The sequence below is a fragment of the Cicer arietinum genome, chromosome 4, assembly GCF_000331145.2.
Source record: "Cicer arietinum cultivar CDC Frontier isolate Library 1 chromosome 4, Cicar.CDCFrontier_v2.0, whole genome shotgun sequence".
In the NCBI taxonomy this organism is placed as follows: domain Eukaryota; kingdom Viridiplantae; phylum Streptophyta; class Magnoliopsida; order Fabales; family Fabaceae; genus Cicer; species Cicer arietinum.
The window spans coordinates 17,449,199-17,469,421 of record NC_021163.2 but is presented as its reverse complement, the minus strand read 5'-3'; the positions used below and the strand labels follow the sequence as shown (position 1 = coordinate 17,469,421).

The 20,223-nt window shown below is 31.8% G+C and overlaps 2 protein-coding genes and 1 long non-coding RNA gene across 6 annotated transcripts in view; 1 reads left to right on the top strand and 2 right to left on the bottom strand.

Moving 5' to 3' along the window:
* Positions 1–1,499, bottom strand: part of LOC101488628 (prefoldin subunit 5) — a 2,731-nt gene extending 1,232 nt beyond the window's left edge. For 2 of the 4 annotated variants that reach the window (XM_004497180.4, XM_004497179.4), the window contains exons 1-3: positions 1,104–1,499; positions 828–905; positions 388–480 (exon numbers count right to left, since the gene is read on the bottom strand). In XM_004497180.4, coding sequence (XP_004497237.1) covers positions 397–480; positions 828–905; positions 1,104–1,400 — 459 coding nt within the window. In that variant the 5' untranslated portion in view covers positions 1,401–1,499 and the 3' untranslated portion in view covers positions 388–396. The other 2 variants (XR_003472553.2, XM_073366841.1) reach the window with 2 other exon arrangements.
* A 1,052-nt stretch (positions 1,500–2,551) lies between these two features.
* LOC101488304 (uncharacterized) lies at positions 2,552–5,713 on the bottom strand. The gene is made up of 3 exons (XM_004497177.4): positions 5,557–5,713; positions 4,375–4,540; positions 2,552–2,943 (listed from the first exon to the last, which is right to left on the bottom strand). Exons 1-3 carry the CDS (start codon positions 5,600–5,602, stop codon positions 2,679–2,681), a joined length of 477 nt encoding a protein of 158 aa, XP_004497234.1. The 5' UTR covers positions 5,603–5,713; the 3' UTR covers positions 2,552–2,678.
* A 4,156-nt stretch (positions 5,714–9,869) lies between these two features.
* On the top strand, positions 9,870–19,171 carry LOC113786320 (uncharacterized). Its single transcript, XR_012162819.1, has 2 exons — positions 9,870–11,164; positions 11,263–19,171. It is a non-coding gene; the product is annotated as an uncharacterized lncRNA (long non-coding RNA).
* Positions 19,172–20,223: the final 1,052 nt, after the last annotated feature.

The window sequence follows — 20,223 nt, the reverse complement described above, 5'->3', positions numbered from 1 at the left end:
AGAAATTGATTCGGGAAAAGACAGAGTAGGGTTACTTTGAATGTGTAGAGGAGAGACAATAGTAAGTAAAATTGGGAGTGCTCAACTGTCAGAGGATCCCTCCTAATAAAGAGCATGGAATGCTGAACAGTGCACTGCGATTAAAGACTTGTGTAATTAAAAGACCGCTGTTAATTCCTCAGTAACCTTTAAATTTCAATCGTCATTGGTTGACTACATTTTATAAATACAGTTCCAATATTTCCAAACTGATCTTTGAAGCGTCACAACAAAAGGGGAATTCTTCCGATAAAAGGTTTAAACAACATATAACATCACCAACTCTAACACCACTGTTATGATTTTCTATGGTACAATGCATTGGAAGAAAGAAATTGAATTCTATACCAGCTAATTTTACGATGAAGATGCTAATTGCTTCAATTTGGCCTGTAAAATAACCCCAGCTTCATCTGCCACATTTTTCTTTTGGGATGCCACCTGCATTTGTAATTACACGCATTCATTTTTCTGTTGGGTAAGGTCAAACACAATAACTGACTTCTTGTTAAATACAACATCATTACAAAGACAGTTTAGTCAAAAATAGAAGGGACGAGAACTGCTTGCTAAGCTTATTTTCTAGACAGAATATCAAAGTTTAATTTGAATAATCACTTTTCACAACAGAATTTGGTATAACTATAAAAATATAAAACTATGGCACTGATTGAATACAAATAACAGTTATTCTATATTGTGAATAAATAAAAATTTAAAGATAGTTTTAACAAAGAAAACGTCAATTTGAAATATCATAGGAAAACAACCAGTGCATGGAAAATTACCTCAACAAGTTGATCGAAGTTAGATTTGAGTAAATTGATTTTGCGCTCGCAATAATCTTTTCCTTCCGGCATCGTTTTCTGTTTTTAGCATCAACACAACATTCAAATCAAATTAAAAAACGAGAACATTTCTTAGCCCTAATAATTCAATAAATCATAAACAGGTGAATGAATAAGGTACGAAAATGATACAGATCTATATATTTATCAACAGATTATAGAATTAACAAGCATAAGTGAATTGAAAGGGGAAAGAAAGAGTGAGTGAGGAGTTACCTCGATGAAATAACCGGTTCCGACATCGACGAGAACGTGTTGAGTATCATGGAGAGTAGCGGGAACGTAGAGAGAAGCGGTAAGAGGAACGAGGATTTTACTACCGAGAGAACGGAGAGAGAGATCGTTAAGAGCGGAAGTAGCGATCTCAAGACGAGTGGTGGCGGTGCCGATATTGGTGAGGCTGTCTTGAAGAAGGTTAACTTCTAGATCGGCTTGTTCCTTAACTGCTTTCAACTGTTCAACGCTCATTCTTTCTAGAGTCATTGCTCCGCTTCCGCTCTTCGACGAAGCCATCTTTGCTTTCTTCTTTCTCGTTTCTCGCTACTTCTCACTCACTAAACCCTTCAACTCTGATTCGATTCGATTCGATTCGATTCGCTTGCCAACCAACCTCACCCAAATAAACTTTTTTTCTTTCTTTTTTTTTTTTTTTTTCTGTTCATTTTATTGGTTTTTTAGGACAAAACTTTTCATTAAAAATTGTGTACATTTGTTTATGTGTTTTCGAATTGTTTTTAAATTAAAATATATTTTTTATTCACCAAAAAAAAAATATTTTTTTCTTACTATAAATTATAACAAATATGAGTAAACAAAAATACACAAGAAATGCACTTAAGATTTTGTAAAAAAAATCCACATAAACTTTTTCATTTTCTTATTAATACCTTTCAAAAACAAATTATTAAAACACTAATTATTATAGTCCGTGATTTTATTGTTTTTTTTTTTATAAAAAAATTAGGGGAAGGAATGATAACTTAATGCAAGGTAGAAAAAGAGCTTAGACTTTAATAACAATTGTACAATTGTTAATATGTCACAAAGTATATGTAAATGGAGAAATCTTTAAAGTGAATTTTAAATTATTTTGCTACGATAATTTGTTCACAATGCTACAACTATGACCATATTATAAGTATAGTATACAACTATTTATGTTGTTAGATTGAACATCATATATTACATTCGAATCTGAGACTTCGTAGTTGCTGTAAATTTTTGATGATAATTATATAAAAACAAAACTTAATGATTCAATGAGATAATAAAGCGTTGTTAGAACGTGAGTCAAAACAAGTTTATTCAATTTCATATACAAAAATTTTCTTTTTCTTCTTTAGGAGTTTAGCAGTAGTGTGGAGTTATAGGCGTGGTTGATTAATGGACAAAGACCCTTCTTTTCACGGAAAGGTAGTAAGTTGTTTTTCAAAAAATATAGCAGTTTTAACATACGAGATTAGCGAGGACGGAGGACCTGGATTTGCTACAGTGCTGCACAAGATACAGATAGTACCACTAGCACCACATTGAGTGCAGTAAACCTCTTTCAAAATTGGCGGGAGAGAGATTGAAGATTACATGACAAACTAGTACTATGTTTGCATTGGATTTTAAGAGAGAAAATATATTTTCAATGTGGGAGAATTGTGTTCTCTTGGATCTAAACAAAGAGATACTGACAGCAACTATTTCTGAATTTAAATTTTACAAGGTAGTGAAACTCACATTCCAGCAGAATGATTGAGCAACAAAATTTAACCACTGCTTGGCAGGATACATTTGAATAAGTTAGGATTCACTAGGGAGAACATTGAAGAAATGATAAACCTCATCTTCATCAATGACACCTACCTCTGTCGAGCAAATCGAGCAGCAGACTTGCTTTAATGTTTCATTACTAGTTGAAACCGCATCGCTCCCATCAAATGCTTCGTTGCTTCTATTTCTTTTTCTTGATCTTGAACTTGAGCTACTTTGCCTCGGAACTTGTTTATTCTCAATCTTGCAGTTTACAACAAATATTGCTCTATACTGGGTCAAATATTTCTCATGCCTGCAAGACACTAATGAAATCACAACCCACAACACAGTTATACTAGTACAAATTCCCATTAAGAAAATCAACATTGATGTATTTTGTTTGAATATTTGTTTTCTGAGGGGGGATAAGAACAAATAATGCATTAAATAAGGTCCTATCATAGACTTCTGAAGTCCTTGTGCAATTTTAAAAACCAACTGAATTTGTTATGAGGTTTCAACTCCAAGCCTTGGATCTATACTTTGGTTAAGAAAAGTATATATATATATTTATATATATATATATATATATATATATATATATATATATATATATATTTTAAAAACCAACTATAAACATTTGTTGCATAATGCTGGAAATGAATCTTTGATCATAGGCTTGATCCCTAATTAATGTTCACACCTCACAGCAGGACCGACCCAACACTTATTGAAATTTTTAAAGCGAAATTTAAAGCAAACTTTAAAGCAAGGTTTTGATAAAAAAAATAGAGGTATTTTTAATGTTAACAACAATATTTACTATAATTTTATTTAAATTCTACATTTCTTGTTTTATGAGATGTAAAATATTTTATTTAAATATGTCAATGGTTATATCTTTTAATAATTGTGAGGCCTTTTACCTGTACTATTTAAATATTTTTATTTTTTGGAGGCCTAAATATACATGAAAAACTAATTATTTTTTGGAGGCCTAAAGCCCTAGCTTTACTAACTTTGGCCTTGGGCCAGCCCTGCCTCACAAATCTTTATGTAATCAAAGGCTAAAACATAAAGCAAACCTGAGAATGCACTTTAATTTTTTCAGGAGGAACTTTCATTGTTTTAAAGATGAAAATATTTACTTTAACAGTACTTGGACAAAACAGATGGATATATGGAATCAGAAAACTTGAACAAGCAGTTAATTAGTGAGGTAGCATTTGGTATGCAAATAGAATGGAACTGAACATGTTTTTGTTCATTAGACACAAAATATTAAAATGAACAATCTGTTTTGTTTTGTTCTATTTTGTGTCACCTTTGGTTCTTAAGAGACATGCGAGGTAATATATAAAGGATATTGTAAGTTATGTTTGTATAATCTAATAACATGCACAAGCAACCTAGTACTGTTCTGACCAGAAATAAAATAATTGAATTATGCAATCTACCAGTTTAGAACTCCTACACACAAAAATGTTAATTTAAAGTGTGTGTAATAGACATAAACATATCTTAGCGAGAATAGTTTTCATGACTCACGAGGATAATTAATATTGACTACCCACTTATGGATATGGATAGCCAAGATTAATTGTCCTTGCTTTTCATGTTTCCACTTAATATATGCTCCCTCCTTAAAGACGCAGTGGCCAAGCTACCCAATAATATAGTGTGTAACTGTGTATGAACACATGCGAAAAGGCACAAAATACAGAAGTTTGCATATATAGTATACCTTTGGCATTCTAGGCAGAGGGTGGTGAAGCAAGCAGGGCAGCAAAGCACGGCATCAGAGTCACATCCATGTTTTTTTTTATGAATCCATTTTTCATCCTTATCATCAAGTTCAGGATCATAAAACTCAGGTTTAGTCGAGTAGTCAATCTCATCGTCATCAGAAACTGATATTTATATCAAATAAACAAAAATGAGATGCTTGGTGCAATACAAGGTCAAACATTGCATATGCAGCTGGAAACTAACAGGCAATAAACAAAGGGTAGCAATCTACAAGTTAAATGGTTATGTATAACTTTTTTTGGGTACATTGGGAGCATGTAGGTGGGAACCTATTGTGTCAAGCAAACTCCCTAAATCCTGTAGTACTGCCAAATCTTTGTAGCTTATAGAACATAGTTTTAAATGAAGGGATAAACTACACATGCAGACGCAACATCTACAAAACCCAAGCAATTTGAAGAGGACAGCAGAATTTACTAATATCTGTGTATCAATTTGTAAAAATATGTATATGGAGTTCATAGATGCTGCATTGAAAATATGTGAATATAACCTTTATTTGGAAGTGAGGGCTTAAGAAATGGATTCCATGTAGTTGGGATGCTATGCATTCACAGAGTAAGTACATCAGTGACGATTCGATTAAAATCAGGCAGTTCACTACCAATTTTTACTTTTTTTCCAAAATACCGAACTTAAAATCTAGACCATTCAATCTTGATCCAATAGTCACTGATGTGCTAACCGAGTGAATATAGTCTCCGGACTGTATGGAATCCATATCCAAAGGTTTGCCACTAAACCAGTAGAGCATCTAGCTAAACTACAAGGCAAATATTGACAGGGTCGTGCCAAGTTTGATAATTCATTGCATTGCAGGTATAGGTTTCCAATTATCTGACATTTAACAATTTCTTCCCACATAAACTGTTTATTTGACATTAATTTAACTTCTAAACCAAATCAATTAAGATAAACTAAACAAACACATTTATTAATTAAATAAGAAAAACTCAATTATAAATTCCAACATTAACATTTTATTGGCAGGTAATTTCAAATTATGAGAAGCATCATAACTGTTTTCCTATTTTTCTTCTCTTATAAACAAAAACAAGAAAATTGAAATTCTTGAGAGGCCAATAGGTGAAGTATGAAAATGAAGTTGGTTACTTACCGGTTTGTTGTGAATTGGAGGGTGATTTGGCATCTCCTTGTTCCATATCTGTATGTCTCTAGCAAACTTTCTCTCTCTAAACTCTAGATAGAGAAACGAATTTTGAAACTAGAAAGTAGTGGATTTTTTTAGTCGGTAATGTACGGAACATTTGAAGCTCACAACGGTACAGGCTGCAGTATTAATGGGCCTATTCTCGAGAGCAACCGAGTCCAATATATGACAAACAAAAGTTTCCCGAATTTACCAACACAAATTAAATAAAATGTTTAATAGGGACAATTTAAAAAAATACTCATTGAATATAAATTTTAATATGAGTATTTAACTGTCCGTACATATACCTATTGTTTACGTTTTAACTGAAATAAAACGATAAATAAATGATATTGTTGTGATTAAATTTAAAAATTATCTAAATATCTTAAATTCAATCATAAAGTATTATAAAACAAAGTATTTTCTAACTCAAAATATTTCAAATGAACGTTTGCTACAATACACATTCAAATATCTATAATAATACTTTATGAAGTTGTAAGTCATATGGTAATATTATTTGAGATATATAAAAACAATTGATATGAAGTTGCAACTATAATTATAAAGTCACAATCAATAAGACATAACTCTTAGTTATAACGTCACAATTATTTACCTATTCATCATAATCGATTTCTTAAAAAATTTGTAAATGTTTATCTTTCAATTATAAATATTGTAATGATCTAATGATATTAATAGATGTTAAAACATAAAAGAAAACAATTAATTAATCTAAACACTAATATAATAAATAAAATATTTATATAAGTGCGGGTGCGGGGTGGGGTGGATACTATGGTACCCTGTATCCGCACCTATACCTGCTTAATTTTGCGGATAATTACTCGTCTCCGTGTCTATCCCCATTTTGCAGATTTTTACCCTATTCATTGTGTGTTTTTTTGCGGGTATCCGTTGGATCTAAATCTAATTATTATCCCTAATGTTTAATATTTGATTTCTCCGGCTTCCTTCTAATTTTCGTTCACGTAAATTAATAGGAAAGCTTTGTCACAATAGTTAATAGTTAATAGTTAATTGGGGGAACAAGGGTGATTGTGTTGGTATAAAATTATGGTATAATTGTTGCGGTTCCTTAATTTTATTTTAGGTAATACTTTAATTTTTTATATTTTTTTGAAATTAGTTTATAATTAAATTTTAAGTAGTAATTTGATATTTTATATTTTAAAATTTCAACAATATTATCATTTATTTACAAAAATTTATAAAGTTTATCAAAATCTTCAAACATAACTCACAAAAGTTAATACCAATTTCAAAAAAAATCATATATTCATCAAATACATAACTTAAATATTAAAACAAACTCATATTTTCATCTCCAACAACATCAAATTCATCCAATAAATAATAAAAATATGAGTTTATTTGAATATTTGAGTTATGAATTTGATGAAATTTACATTATATTGAAGATGATAATTAACTTTATGAGTTTTGTTTGAAAATTTTGATGAATTTCTTGAATTTTTATAAAAAAAAATTATAATATTTTAAAACATAAAAGATCATATTGTTATTTAAAATTAAATAAAAGACTAAATAAATAAAAATTAAAATAAATGACTGAAATGTTATTTGAAATTAAGTTAAATGGTCGCATAGAGCAATTATACCTAAAATTAAGTAACATGTGATCTTTTTTTTATATTTTTTATTTTGAAAAATATAACACGTTTATTCTTTTTGATTTTTTTTTTCAAGTGCTTATAAATATACTATTTTTTGTTTTTGATATTTATTATCTTTTTGGTTTAAATATATTTTTAGTTCTTTAATTTTGTTCAAAACGAATTTTTAGTCCTCTCATTTTTTAAATTGGTTTTTTGATCTCTATTAAGATATTTTTTGTCTTCGCTATTTTTTATGATTTAACACTCATCGATGACATTTATGAATTGAATAAAATATTTTATCAATTTATTTTTATCACTCCACTCATTAACTTATTCGGTCTACCAACCAAGTCAATTTTATATTGTTTTTTAATTAAAAAACTTTTAATTGTGTCTTTAAACTTATTGATAATCTGTAATTATGTCATTGAAATGAAAAAAATTATAAAATTAAAGCTATGAATTTATAAATAACTTATAATCAGGTTTATCATAAGCTTTAACAAACTATCTTTAATCAAATCCTTAAATTTTTAAATAACTTTGTAATTGAATCTATTAATTTATACTTAAATACAAAATATTTTAGAAATTTAACAACAAATTACTTAAAATTTTAGAAACTCGATGGAATAGTTTTTCGTCCATCACCCTTATTACAAGTTGTCGTGACTTGAAAACTGAACATTGTAACCGGTATACAAGTTATACTACTAGTGTGACAAGTATATCAACTAACTTAACAATTAAACGATTTCTATAGTTCTAAATAATTATTTCAAAAAATATATAATATTTATCGAGATTTCGACAGAGTATCCTTCGTAACCTCAACGTTTCCAAATTTTAAAATCATGTTTCAAACCTTTAACTTAATCATATTTCAAATAACACAATCTAAATATTTAATACATTTCCCAAAAGACTTTATAAATTCAAAATAGTTACAAAATACATAACGACTCAACAAAATTTACAAAAAGGTCATCGGTCAAATAGGCCTACCAAAAATGATTGTGACTTGAATCTACTAACAGTTTGCTACTCATCAGCTTTGTTAATCTGAAAAAGATGAACAACATGAAGAGGTAAGTTACAAAGACTTAGTGAAAAGACAACAATTACCACCAACTAGAAGGAAAACACACAAAAAGCACGCGTAATTGTTTTACAATCTTGTGACAATTATACTACACAATATTGCTTGAAATATAGCCAATTCTCAAGTAAAGTATACACATGGCGAAATTATTAGACTTATAATCTAGCCGTTAAAATAGAAATGTTTAAAATCCAATTCATACGGAAATAAAATAAAAATGAACAATCTTAAAAATATAATAGAATATCAAACAAGTAAAAACATATTTTTTTGGAAATTAAGAGGCGACTTCATTTCGTTGATAGTCACCTCCTCTTAATGGTGACATTTTTGTTAAGGGTGGCTAACGAATAACCCTATCATCTCAATTTCCGCAACGCATCATAAGGTATCAATTAAGGAGCTTACATCTCATTGATATACCTTTCTTCATAAGTATGATATCTATCATATGTACGACTCCATCTAATCGTTAACTATCCCCAATAAAAAACGATGTAACTAGCTGCACCTAACGTCGTTAACGATGTCGTGATTATAACAACGATTTTTCAAAACACGTTTAAAAATCATTTCTCATTTTATCATAACTCACGAAAAATATATTCAACTGTATATCAATTTAATTTTTAAATAATTTATAACTCATAAATAAATCAAACTATAAACATATTATATAATAAAGACCATAAAAATAAATAAAAGGATGAAATTGAGAAAATTTTTAAGGTGGTGTTCCCCAATTTATAAATAAATACTTAACATATAAAACGAGTAAAATAATAATTATAATATAATAAAAATATATGTCAATGATCGTCGTATACTCACAACTATGGATAATCGACTAAATTTGTTTTCCAACAACTCATAGACTAGCAGACAAGACTTCCACTAACAAATCTGAGTAAAAATATTCTCAAAACTTTAGAAAAATTATTCTAAAGTTTAGCTAACTCTAAAAACTATAAAAATCTTTTAAGTCTACTCTAAGCACTAAAATAAGATTTTTAAACAAAATTATATTTTTTTAGAGATTCATTTTTAATATTAGAGTTGTGTATTATCTCAAAGAAGCTCAATAAACAACTTTTAAATAAAGGGTACATTTCTCTTTAATTAGATAACAAACCCTAACTCAAAAAATATATCAAATAACTTGCGAAAATTGAGAAAACTTGCTTAGAGAATATATATTCTTCCTATAGAAAAATGAAAATGGAAGTGAGGGTGGAAAAGTTGTAGTCGAGAGAGGAAAAGAGTAAAGGAAGTGAGATGAGAGAGTGAAATTGAATAAAGTAATACTTTATTTAAATATATTATAAATGTTTTAAATGAAATGATCCGTTCCACAAGCTTTTTTAATTCCATGGTCTATTTAAAAAATTTCAACTTAAGAACAACTATAAGAAAAGAAAACATTTTAATTTATTTAAGGGCATTTTTTTATAAAAGCAATTTTTTTTGTTAATATAAATATAACCATCAACTGTTTCCATTCAAGAAATAGCCATTTGTTAAAAAGGGGTCAAGAACTATAAGTTTATAATAACTCGGTAGTGGGCCGAGTCACTAAAACAAAAGCCCATTACGACATGGTTTATAAACAGCGCATACATTACACTTCTAGCTCAGAATGCTATGTTGCCACTTCGTTTGGTTTCGTTGTCGTGTTTCTTTTCTCCTTCTTGATTATTCAAGTAAATTCAATCTTCTGCTTATAACGTGTTCCGTCCCAAAACATTCAATCTTCTGCTTGGTAGGTTCTTTTTCTCGTTATTCTTCTCGTTCTTCATTAGTCTAAGAACATTCGATCATTCGATCTTCTGCTTGAGAAAAGAACCTTGATTGAGGAAACATTTTTTGTCCCAAAACATTCAATCTTCTGCGAAAATAACCTTAATTGAGGAGTGTTCTGTCTCAAAAAATTCAATCTTCTGCTTGGTAGGTTCTTTTTCTCGTTCTTCATTAGTCAAGAACTGAGAAAAGAACCTTGATTGAGGAAACATTTTTTGTCTCAAAACATTCAATCTTCTGCTTGCTAGGTTCTTTTTCTCGTTCTTCATTAGTCAAGAACTGAGAAAAGAACCTTGATTGAGGAAACATTTTTTGTCTCAAAACATTCAATCTTCTGCTTGCTAGGTTCTTTTTCTCGTTCTTCATTAGTCAAGAACTGAGAAAAGAACCTTGATTGAGGAAACATTTTTTGTCTCAAAACATTCAATCTTCTGCTTGCTAGGTTCTTTTTCTCGTTCTTCATTAGTCAAGAACTGAGAAAAGAACCTTGATTGAGGAAACATTTTTTGTCTCAAAACATTCAATCTTCTGCTTGCTAGGTTCTTTTTCTCGTTCTTCATTAGTCAAGAACTGAGAAAAGAACCTTGATTGAGGAAACATTTTTTGTCTCAAAACATTCAATCTTCTGCTTGCTAGGTTCTTTTTCTCGTTCTTCATTAGTCAAGAACTGAGAAAAGAACCTTGATTGAGGAAACATTTTTTGTCTCAAAACATTCAATCTTCTGCTTGCTAGGTTCTTTTTCTCGTTCTTCATTAGTCAAGAACTGAGAAAAGAACCTTGATTGAGGAAACATTTTTTGTCTCAAAACATTCAATCTTCTGCTTGCTAGGTTCTTTTTCTCGTTCTTCATTAGTCAAGAACTGAGAAAAGAACCTTGATTGAGGAAACATTTTTTGTCTCAAAACATTCAATCTTCTGCTTGCTAGGTTCTTTTTCTCGTTCTTCATTAGTCAAGAACTGAGAAAAGAACCTTGATTGAGGAAACATTTTTTGTCTCAAAACATTCAATCTTCTGCTTGGTAGGTTCTTTTTCTCGTTCTTCATTAGTCAAGAACTGAGAAAAAGAACCTTGATTGAGGAAACAATTTTTGTCTCAAAACATTCAATCTTCTGCTTGCTAGGTTCTTTTTCTCGTTCTTCATTAGTCAAGAACTGAGAAAAGAACCTTGATTGAGGAAACATTTTTTGTCTCAAAACATTCAATCTTCTGCTTGCTAGGTTCTTTTTCTCGTTCTTCATTAGTCAAGAACTGAGAAAAGAACCTTGATTGAGGAAACATTTTTTGTCTCAAAACATTCAATCTTCTGCTTGCTAGGTTCTTTTTCTCGTTCTTCATTAGTCAAGAACTGAGAAAAGAACCTTGATTGAGGAAACATTTTTTGTCCCAAAACATTCAATCTTCTGCTTGCTAGGTTCTTTTTCTCGTTCTTCATTAGTCAAGAACTGAGAAAAGAACCTTGATTGAGGAAACATTTTTTATCCCAAAACATTCAATCTTCTGCTTGCTAGGGTCTTTTTCTCGTTCTTCATTAGTCAAGAACTGAGAAAAGAACCTTGATCGAGGAAACATTTTTTGTATCAAAACATTCAATCTTCTGCAAAAATAACCTTAATTGAGGAAACATGTTATGTCCCAAAATCCAATTTGGTACCAAGATTTTGAAAGAATTTTTTTTTTTACCATCAAGGAGTTATACATGATTTTGGAATATTCATTCCCGTTCTTGATTATTCAAGAATATTCAATCTTTTGCTTGAGAAAAAAAAAGACCCTTTCATTTTTTAATCAAAATTTATTAGGGTATACAAACCCTTAAAGACCGTGAATCACTGAAAGGTGGGATTTTTTTCCATAAAAGCGGTGAAATTCATGGTCCGTAGCTCTAACCTGCATGAATGTTGCTACTGTAAAATTGGAATTTTTGTTCCATCATATTTGCATCGATGCCTATTGGAAAACTATTTTTCTCATTTTTGTTCGTCGAAGAACATTCAATCTTCTGCATGAAAAAATAAAGAACCTTAACTGAGCAAATGTGTTCTGTCCCAAGACACTCTTTGGCCCAAATATTTCAAAATGATTTTTAAATTGAGTTTTGCACCATTTTAGAATTTTCAAACAACTTTGTATGTCTGGTTTTTTTGATACCTATTAGGAACGATATTGGGCTACTCACTTTATGGTTCTTGATATATTCAAGACCTTCAATCTTCTGCTTAAAAAACCAGAAAACCTTCCATTTTGTAAATCAAAATTTAACAGGTTATACAAAACCTGAAAGACTGAATCATTGCAATATGAAATCTGTTTTCATAAAAAGGGGTATATATCCCACATGCAGAAAGCAGTGGATAAACTTTGGTGTATAGATTTTGTAAGTGATGGATGCCTCAATGACCCTATAGGGAAAATGCATTATGATCTCCTTCATAATGTAAGAAATACAAGTTTGATTTGATAAGTGAAATGAAATCTGAATGTCTTGATGGCCCAAAAATATGATGGATGATGCCTTAAAAATAAAAGCTAGTTGCTGCCTATATACAATTTTATTATGTTTTTAGTCAAAGTGTAAAGCATGGATGGATAATTTGAGATCTTTTGTCTGGACGACCCTAGTCCCTTTGCAACTGCAATGTGAGGTGTTTTTCTTAGTGTTGTATATGTCCCAAATGCAGAAAGCAGTGGATATACTTTGGTCTATAGATTTTGTAAGTGATGGATGCCTCAATGACCCTAGAGGGAAAATGCATTATGATCTCCTTATTCATAATGTAAGGAATACAAGTTTGATTTGATAAGTGAAATGAAATCTGAATGTCTTGATGGCCCAAAAATATGATGGATGATGCCTTAAAAATGAAAGCTAGTTGCTGCCTTATATACAATTTTATTACGTTTTTGTTCAAAATGTAAAGCATGGGTGGATAATTTGATATGTTTTGTCTTGACGACCCTAGTCCCTTTGCAACTGCAATGTGATGTGTTTTTCTTAGTGTTGTATATGTCCCAAATGCAGAAAGCAGTGGATGGATATACTTTGGTCTATAGATTTTGTAAGTGATGGATGCCTCAACGACCCTAGAGGCAAAATGCATTATGATCTCCTTATTCATAATGTAAGGAATACAAGTTTGATTTGATAAGTGAAATGAAATCTGAATGTCTTGATGGCCTAGAAATATGATGGATGATGCCTTAAAAATGAAAGCTAGTTGCTGCCTTATATACAATTTTATTACGTTTTTGTTCAAAATGTAAAGCATGGGTGGATAATTTGATATCTTTTGTCTTGACGACCCTAGTCCCTTTGCAACTGCAATGTGAGGTGTTTTTCTTAGTGTTGTATATGTCCCAAATGCAGAAAGCAGTGGATATACTTTGGTCTATAGATTTTGTAAGTGATGGATGCCTCAACGACCCTAGAGGGAAAATGCATTATGATCTCCTTATTCATAATGTAAGGAATACAAGTTTGATTTGATAAGTGAAATGAAATCTGAATGTCTTGATGGCCTAGAAATATGATGGATGATGCCTTAAAAATGAAAGCTAGTTGCTGCCTTATATACAATTTTATTACGTTTTTGTTCAAAATGTAAAGCATGGGTGGATAATTTGATATCTTTTGTCTTGACGACCCTAGTCCCTTTGCAACTGCAATGTGAGGTGTTTTTCTTAGTGTTGTATATGTCCCAAATGCAGAAAGCAGTGGATATACTTTGGTCTATAGATTTTGTAAGTGATGGATGCCTCAACGACCCTAGAGGGAAAATGCATTATGATCTCCTTATTCATAATGTAAGGAATACAAGTTTGATTTGATAAGTGAAATGAAATCTGAATGTCTTGATGGCCTAGAAATATGATGGATGATGCCTTAAAAATGAAAGCTAGTTGCTGCCTTATATACAATTTTATTACGTTTTTGTTCAAAATGTAAAGCATGGGTGGATAATTTGATATCTTTTGTCTTGACGACCCTAGTCCCTTTGCAACTGCAATGTGAGGTGTTTTTCTTAGTGTTGTATATGTCCCAAATGCAGAAAGCAGTGGATATACTTTGGTCTATAGATTTTGTAAGTGATGGATGCCTCAACGACCCTAGAGGGAAAATGCATTATGATCTCCTTATTCATAATGTAAGGAATACAAGTTTGATTTGATAAGTGAAATGAAATCTGAATGTCTTGATGGCCTAGAAATATGATGGATGATGCCTTAAAAATGAAAGCTAGTTGCTGCCTTATATACAATTTTATTACGTTTTTGTTCAAAATGTAAAGCATGGGTGGATAATTTGATATCTTTTGTCTTGACGACCCTAGTCCCTTTGCAACTGCAATGTGAGGTGTTTTTCTTAGTGTTGTATATGTCCCAAATGCAGAAAGCAGTGGATATACTTTGGTCTATAGATTTTGTAAGTGATGGATGCCTCAACGACCCTAGAGGGAAAATGCATTATGATCTCCTTATTCATAATGTAAGGAATACAAGTTTGATTTGATAAGTGAAATGAAATCTGAATGTCTTGATGGCCTAGAAATATGATGGATGATGCCTTAAAAATGAAAGCTAGTTGCTGCCTTATATACAATTTTATTACGTTTTTGTTCAAAATGTAAAGCATGGGTGGATAATTTGATATCTTTTGTCTTGACGACCCTAGTCCCTTTGCAACTGCAATGTGAGGTGTTTTTCTTAGTGTTGTATATGTCCCAAATGCAGAAAGCAGTGGATATACTTTGGTCTATAGATTTTGTAAGTGATGGATGCCTCAACGACCCTAGAGGGAAAATGCATTATGATCTCCTTATTCATAATGTAAGGAATACAAGTTTGATTTGATAAGTGAAATGAAATCTGAATGTCTTGATGGCTTAGAAATATGATGGATGATGCCTTCAAAATGAAAGCTAGTTGCTGCCTTATATACAATTTTATTACGTTTTTGTTCTAAATGTAAAGCATGGGTGGATAATTTGATATCTTTTGTCTTGACGACCCTAGTCCCTTTGCAACTGCAATGTGAGGTGTTTTTCTTAGTGTTGTATATGTCCCAAATGCAGAAAGCAGTGGATATACTTTGGTCTATAGATTTTGTAAGTGATGGATGCCTCAACGACCCTAGAGGGAAAATGCATTATGATCTCCTTCATAATGTAAGAAATACAAGTTTGATTTGATAAGTGAAATGAAATCTGAATGTCTTGATGGCCTAGAAATATGATGGATGATGCCTTAAAAATAAAAGCTAGTTGCTGCCTTATATACAATTTTATTACGTTTTTGTTCAAAATGTAAAGCATGGGTGGATAATTTGATATCTTTTGTCGTGACGACCCTAGTCCCTTTGCAACTGCAATGTGAGGTGTTTTTCTTAGTGTTGTATATGTCCCAAATGCAGAAAGCAGTGGATATACTTTGGTCTATAGATTTTGTAAGTGATGGATGCCTCAACGACCCTAGAGGGAAAATGCATTATGATCTCCTTATTCATAATGTAAGGAATACAAGTTTGATTTGATAAGTGAAATGAAATCTGAATGTCTTGATGGCCTAGAAATATGATGGATGATGCCTTAAAAATGAAAGCTAGTTGCTGCCTTATATACAATTTTATTACGTTTTTGTTCTAAATGTAAAGCATGGGTGGATAATTTGATATCTTTTGTCTTGACGACCCTAGTCCCTTTGCAACTGCAATGTGAGGTGTTTTTCTTAGTGTTGTATATGTCCCAAATGCAGAAAGCAGTGGATATACTTTGGTCTATAGATTTTGTAAGTGATGGATGCCTCAACGACCCTAGAGGCAAAATGCATTATGATCTCCTTATTCATAATGTAAGGAATACAAGTTTGATTTGATAAGTGAAATGAAATCTGAATGTCTTGATGGCCTAGAAATATGATGGATGATGCCTTAAAAATGAAAGCTAGTTGCTGCCTTATATACAATTTTATTACGTTTTTGTTCAAAATGTAAAGCATGGGTGGATAATTTGATATCTTTTGTCTTGACGACCCTAGTCCCTTTGCAACTGCAATGTGAGGTGTTTTTCTTAGTGTTGTATATGTCCCAAATGCAGAAAGCAGTGGATATACTTTGGTCTATAGATTTTGTAAGTGATGGATGCCTCAATGACCCTATAGGGAAAATGCATTATGATCTCCTTATTCATAATGTAAGGAATACAAGTTTGATTTGATAAGTGAAATGAAATCTGAATGTCTTGATGGCCTAGAAATATGATGGATGATGCCTTAAAAATGAAAGCTAGTTGCTGCCTTATATACAATTTTATTACGTTTTTGTTCTAAATGTAAAGCATGGGTGGATAATTTGATATCTTTTGTCTTGACGACCCTAGTCCCTTTGCAACTGCAATGTGAGGTGTTTTTCTTAGTGTTGTATATGTCCCAAATGCAGAAAGCAGTGGATATACTTTGGTCTATAGATTTTGTAAGTGATGGATGCCTCAATGACCCTAGAGGGAAAATGCATTATGATCTCCTTATTCATAATGTAAGGAATACAAGTTTGATTTGATAAGTGAAATGAAATCTGAATGTCTTGATGGCCTAGAAATATGATGGATGATGCCTTAAAAATGAAAGCTAGTTGCTGCCTTATATACAATTTTATTATGTTTTTATTCAAAATGAAAAGCATGGATGGATAATTTGATGTCTTTTGTCTTGACGACCCTAGTCCCTTTGCAACTGCAATGTGAGGTGATTTTGCAGATGAATACATTGTGAACTGTGACCACCATTTGGGGGATAACAGTCAACTTTTTCTTAGTGTTGTGTTTTGATTGTCTTTATGCTAGCTCTTATCACTTATGACAGAGTTATATTTCTGGTGTTATGTATCTAGTTGGTTAAAGCATGAGAGTTGAACCGTAAGTATCTACTTGTAAATGTGTTCACTACGTAATGCTTTTCTAATTGAGGTTGGACATGAGGGATTAGCCTACCTGTTATTGTTGGATTGTCTTGGCTGTTATTTGGAAAAAATATTAAATATTCTCAGTGGAATCATAAAATGAGCTATTTTTGTTGTTGAGTGGAAGGGAAAAGTGCCATGGAGTGGAAAATTATTTGGATTTATGCCATCTCTCAAATTTAATTAAGATAGAGGTGTATACAGCATTGTTTGCATATGTTGGATATGGTATGTTTTAGTGTAGTTCAATGTCCCCTTTGATTTTTGGTAGACACGAGGATAGATTCAAATCTAACGAAACTGTATTTTATAAAAGTAGTCCCATCCCTAGTAAAGATTTTTCTGCAAATTGATACACCGGCTTGCTTAATATTCTCTAATAAATTAAATAAATGATATGATCTGCAATCTGTTGCTTGTAGTTTACTTCAGCTTGATGAGATAAAATTATCTGGTGATCAGCAATTCAAGCTTTTTTTTTTTAGTATAATTGTTTGTGTTGGTTTTATGAGCTCATACATGGTTGCATTAGTTTCAATTAATAGCATATTCTTATATATAGAGGAGCTTTGTTCAACAAAGCACGCTAGGGATAGAGATTAAGGAACAGTAACAGGTGCTGGGGTTTTTTCTTGAAAGAATCACAACTATCAAGGTTGATTTGTTTACCATGCACGCTTTTTAGGCCATGAGTAAATGTGTGAATTTTTTTTTATTTTAATATCAGCTATAACTCCAAGTGCAGCTCTGAATGGAGTAAAAGCAAGCAATCAAGTCATTCTATATTTTTTATTCTGGTCATATATTGCAATTTTAGTGTGTAAATATTGCTCTATTATCTTATTTTAGAAGTCAAGATATCCAAGACTCAGTAATGATAAAATACAAGATGATTTTGTCATGAACTATTAGTAAAAAGTAGTAAGTATACACCTCTATCTTAAATTTGAGAGGAATTCTCAAAATTTTCAGTTAAGTATGCACCTCTATCTTATATTTGTCTGATGTCATCTCTCAAAGCTAAGGTAAATTTTCAGTTATACAAGTTGATTTGGGCTAATGCAGCCATTGTGTGTACTAAGTTGTAATGATCATATCATACATGTGAAATCTTCACAATATTGCAGCCTGCTGCAATTTCAGTATAAACACACCTATCCAGCCTTGTTTCTCCACTGATTTTCCTAATGCCAAGGTATAATTATACCATAGTGCAGCTTTATCATCCGTGCCAAAGTGTTGTCCCCAGAACATCACAGTGTCACCTAGCTACTATCTCTAGGTGATAAACAAGTGGTAGTCTTAATAGATTTGGAGCATCCAACAATTTTATTTCTTCTGTTAGTCAAAGAAGGAAGATAGGAACTAGAAGAAATATAATACTATGTTGTAGTAGGAGATGGTAGAAAAATTCCATGTGAGGGATGTGTCCCCAATTGAAGTTACTCATGCAAGGAATGGAGATACAACAAGATTTCTTCATTTTTGAATTAGGGGGTGACCAGGTGTGTATGTGGTTTGGGGATGGAATGGGTGTGTAGTCTTGGTGAAATTCGAACAAATTTCAAAGAATTAACCATAAAAATTCCACTTGAAGGAATATATCATGTGGTGAAGGGAGGACCAAAATTAGCACGAGCAGCAGCTTCATTCAAATCCAATATGAAGGCAAACAGAGATGAAGGCCAGGGTATTTCCTTGGTATACCAGAGTTTGGAAGGGGGACTAGAGACCAACACCCCTTGGCCGACATGGTTGGATGTTGTCCTGAGTAAATTTGAAGTTTTTCAAAAACCACAAGGATTACCTTCATCTAGAAGACATGATCATGCAATTGTTCTTAAAGAAGAAGGGATATTCCAAATCTCAGGCCTAACATATGTCCACAATGAGATTGAAAGGTTAGTCGATGATATACTTAGTTCTAGCATCCTTAGACCTAGTGAGTCATCTTTAGTCCCCATCATTTTGCTATCCACACTATTTTGTTCTTTTTGCATACTAAGATTTGTTATGTCGTACAATATTGCATAATTTATATATGCCTGCATAAATATGATTATGAGAGGTTTTGTTATAATATGCTTGTTTGAAAATTGATCAATTACATGAAAATTAGAAGTAAGTAAAGTGGTACTTGATGGTTTGTAAGGTTGATTTTGGTTTTGGAAGGGGGTTATAAGGATTAGTACCTCCTACTTTAATTAGTTTATACTCTGATAAGTCTAGAAATTAGTAATTTCATTAGTGACAAGTGGTTTAGGTCGTCATAGAAGTATATGGATAATTAGATAACAAAACTATAGGTGATGGTGCAAGAAGATTTAGAATTTAAACACTTAAACCTTCACATTTTGTCACCTCCGATTTACAAATATTTTCTGCTTAATTATACAGAAACATACTTAAGTATATGTTTTAGCAACATTGGTACACAAAGGATTAATTGGAGATGAAATAAAGTGGTAGTTGCTAGGTAGATTCCTTGAAATTGTGTGATATTAATAATTTAATACTACCACAAAATAGACTAAGAGCTATTGAATATCAAACTTGTAAATCTGAGTGAGAATAAGTTAGTTTGTTGTTATAACATCTTTATGAGTCTAATGCAGACTTCATATGTCATTTTGACTATTTAGAATAGTCTTCTTCGGAAGGGTATGAGTAATTGGCAAGGAAGTAGTCTGTTGGGGTTACTTGAGAGGTAATTATGAATGGTTTCATTGAGATCCTCGATGCTTCATTTGTCTTTCTAAGCTGGGTGCTTTTCATCATACTTGGAGCGTGTCATCATCGTTACTTCTAAGCTGGGTACTTTTCATAATAATGAGAAGGGATGTTGTCAATCCCGGCGCGATCCCGCACAATCCCGGTGCGGTGGAGGGGCTGGCCGCGACGCTAGCGACCGGGAAAATGCGTTCGTCGGTAGTGGCGTTGTCGACCGCGAATCCCGCTATCATTGTGACCTGCTATCCCAGCACTACCCTACCCGTTATTGGACTTACTCTAAGATTTTTCCAAAAACATAAGTTTTTATTTTTTATCTTTCATTAAGGGTACCTAGGTCATTCTGCACCCACTTAAGCCTTAATTTTTATTATTATAAATCCACAAAGGGTTTGTTCAGCA

What these genes read in the sequence shown, in the direction of transcription:
- LOC101488304 (XM_004497177.4), bottom strand. Translation starts at nt 5,602, where the DNA reads ATGGAACAAGGAGATGCCAAATCACCCTCCAATTCACAACAAACCG. An exon ending in CTCCAATTCACAACAAACCG is followed by an intron (nt 4,541 to 5,556) that starts GTAAGTAACCAA and finishes TATAAATATCAG; the next exon opens with TTTCTGATGACGATGAGATT. An exon ending in CTCTGCCTAGAATGCCAAAG is followed by an intron (nt 2,944 to 4,374) that starts GTATACTATATA and finishes AGTGTCTTGCAG; the next exon opens with GCATGAGAAATATTTGACCC.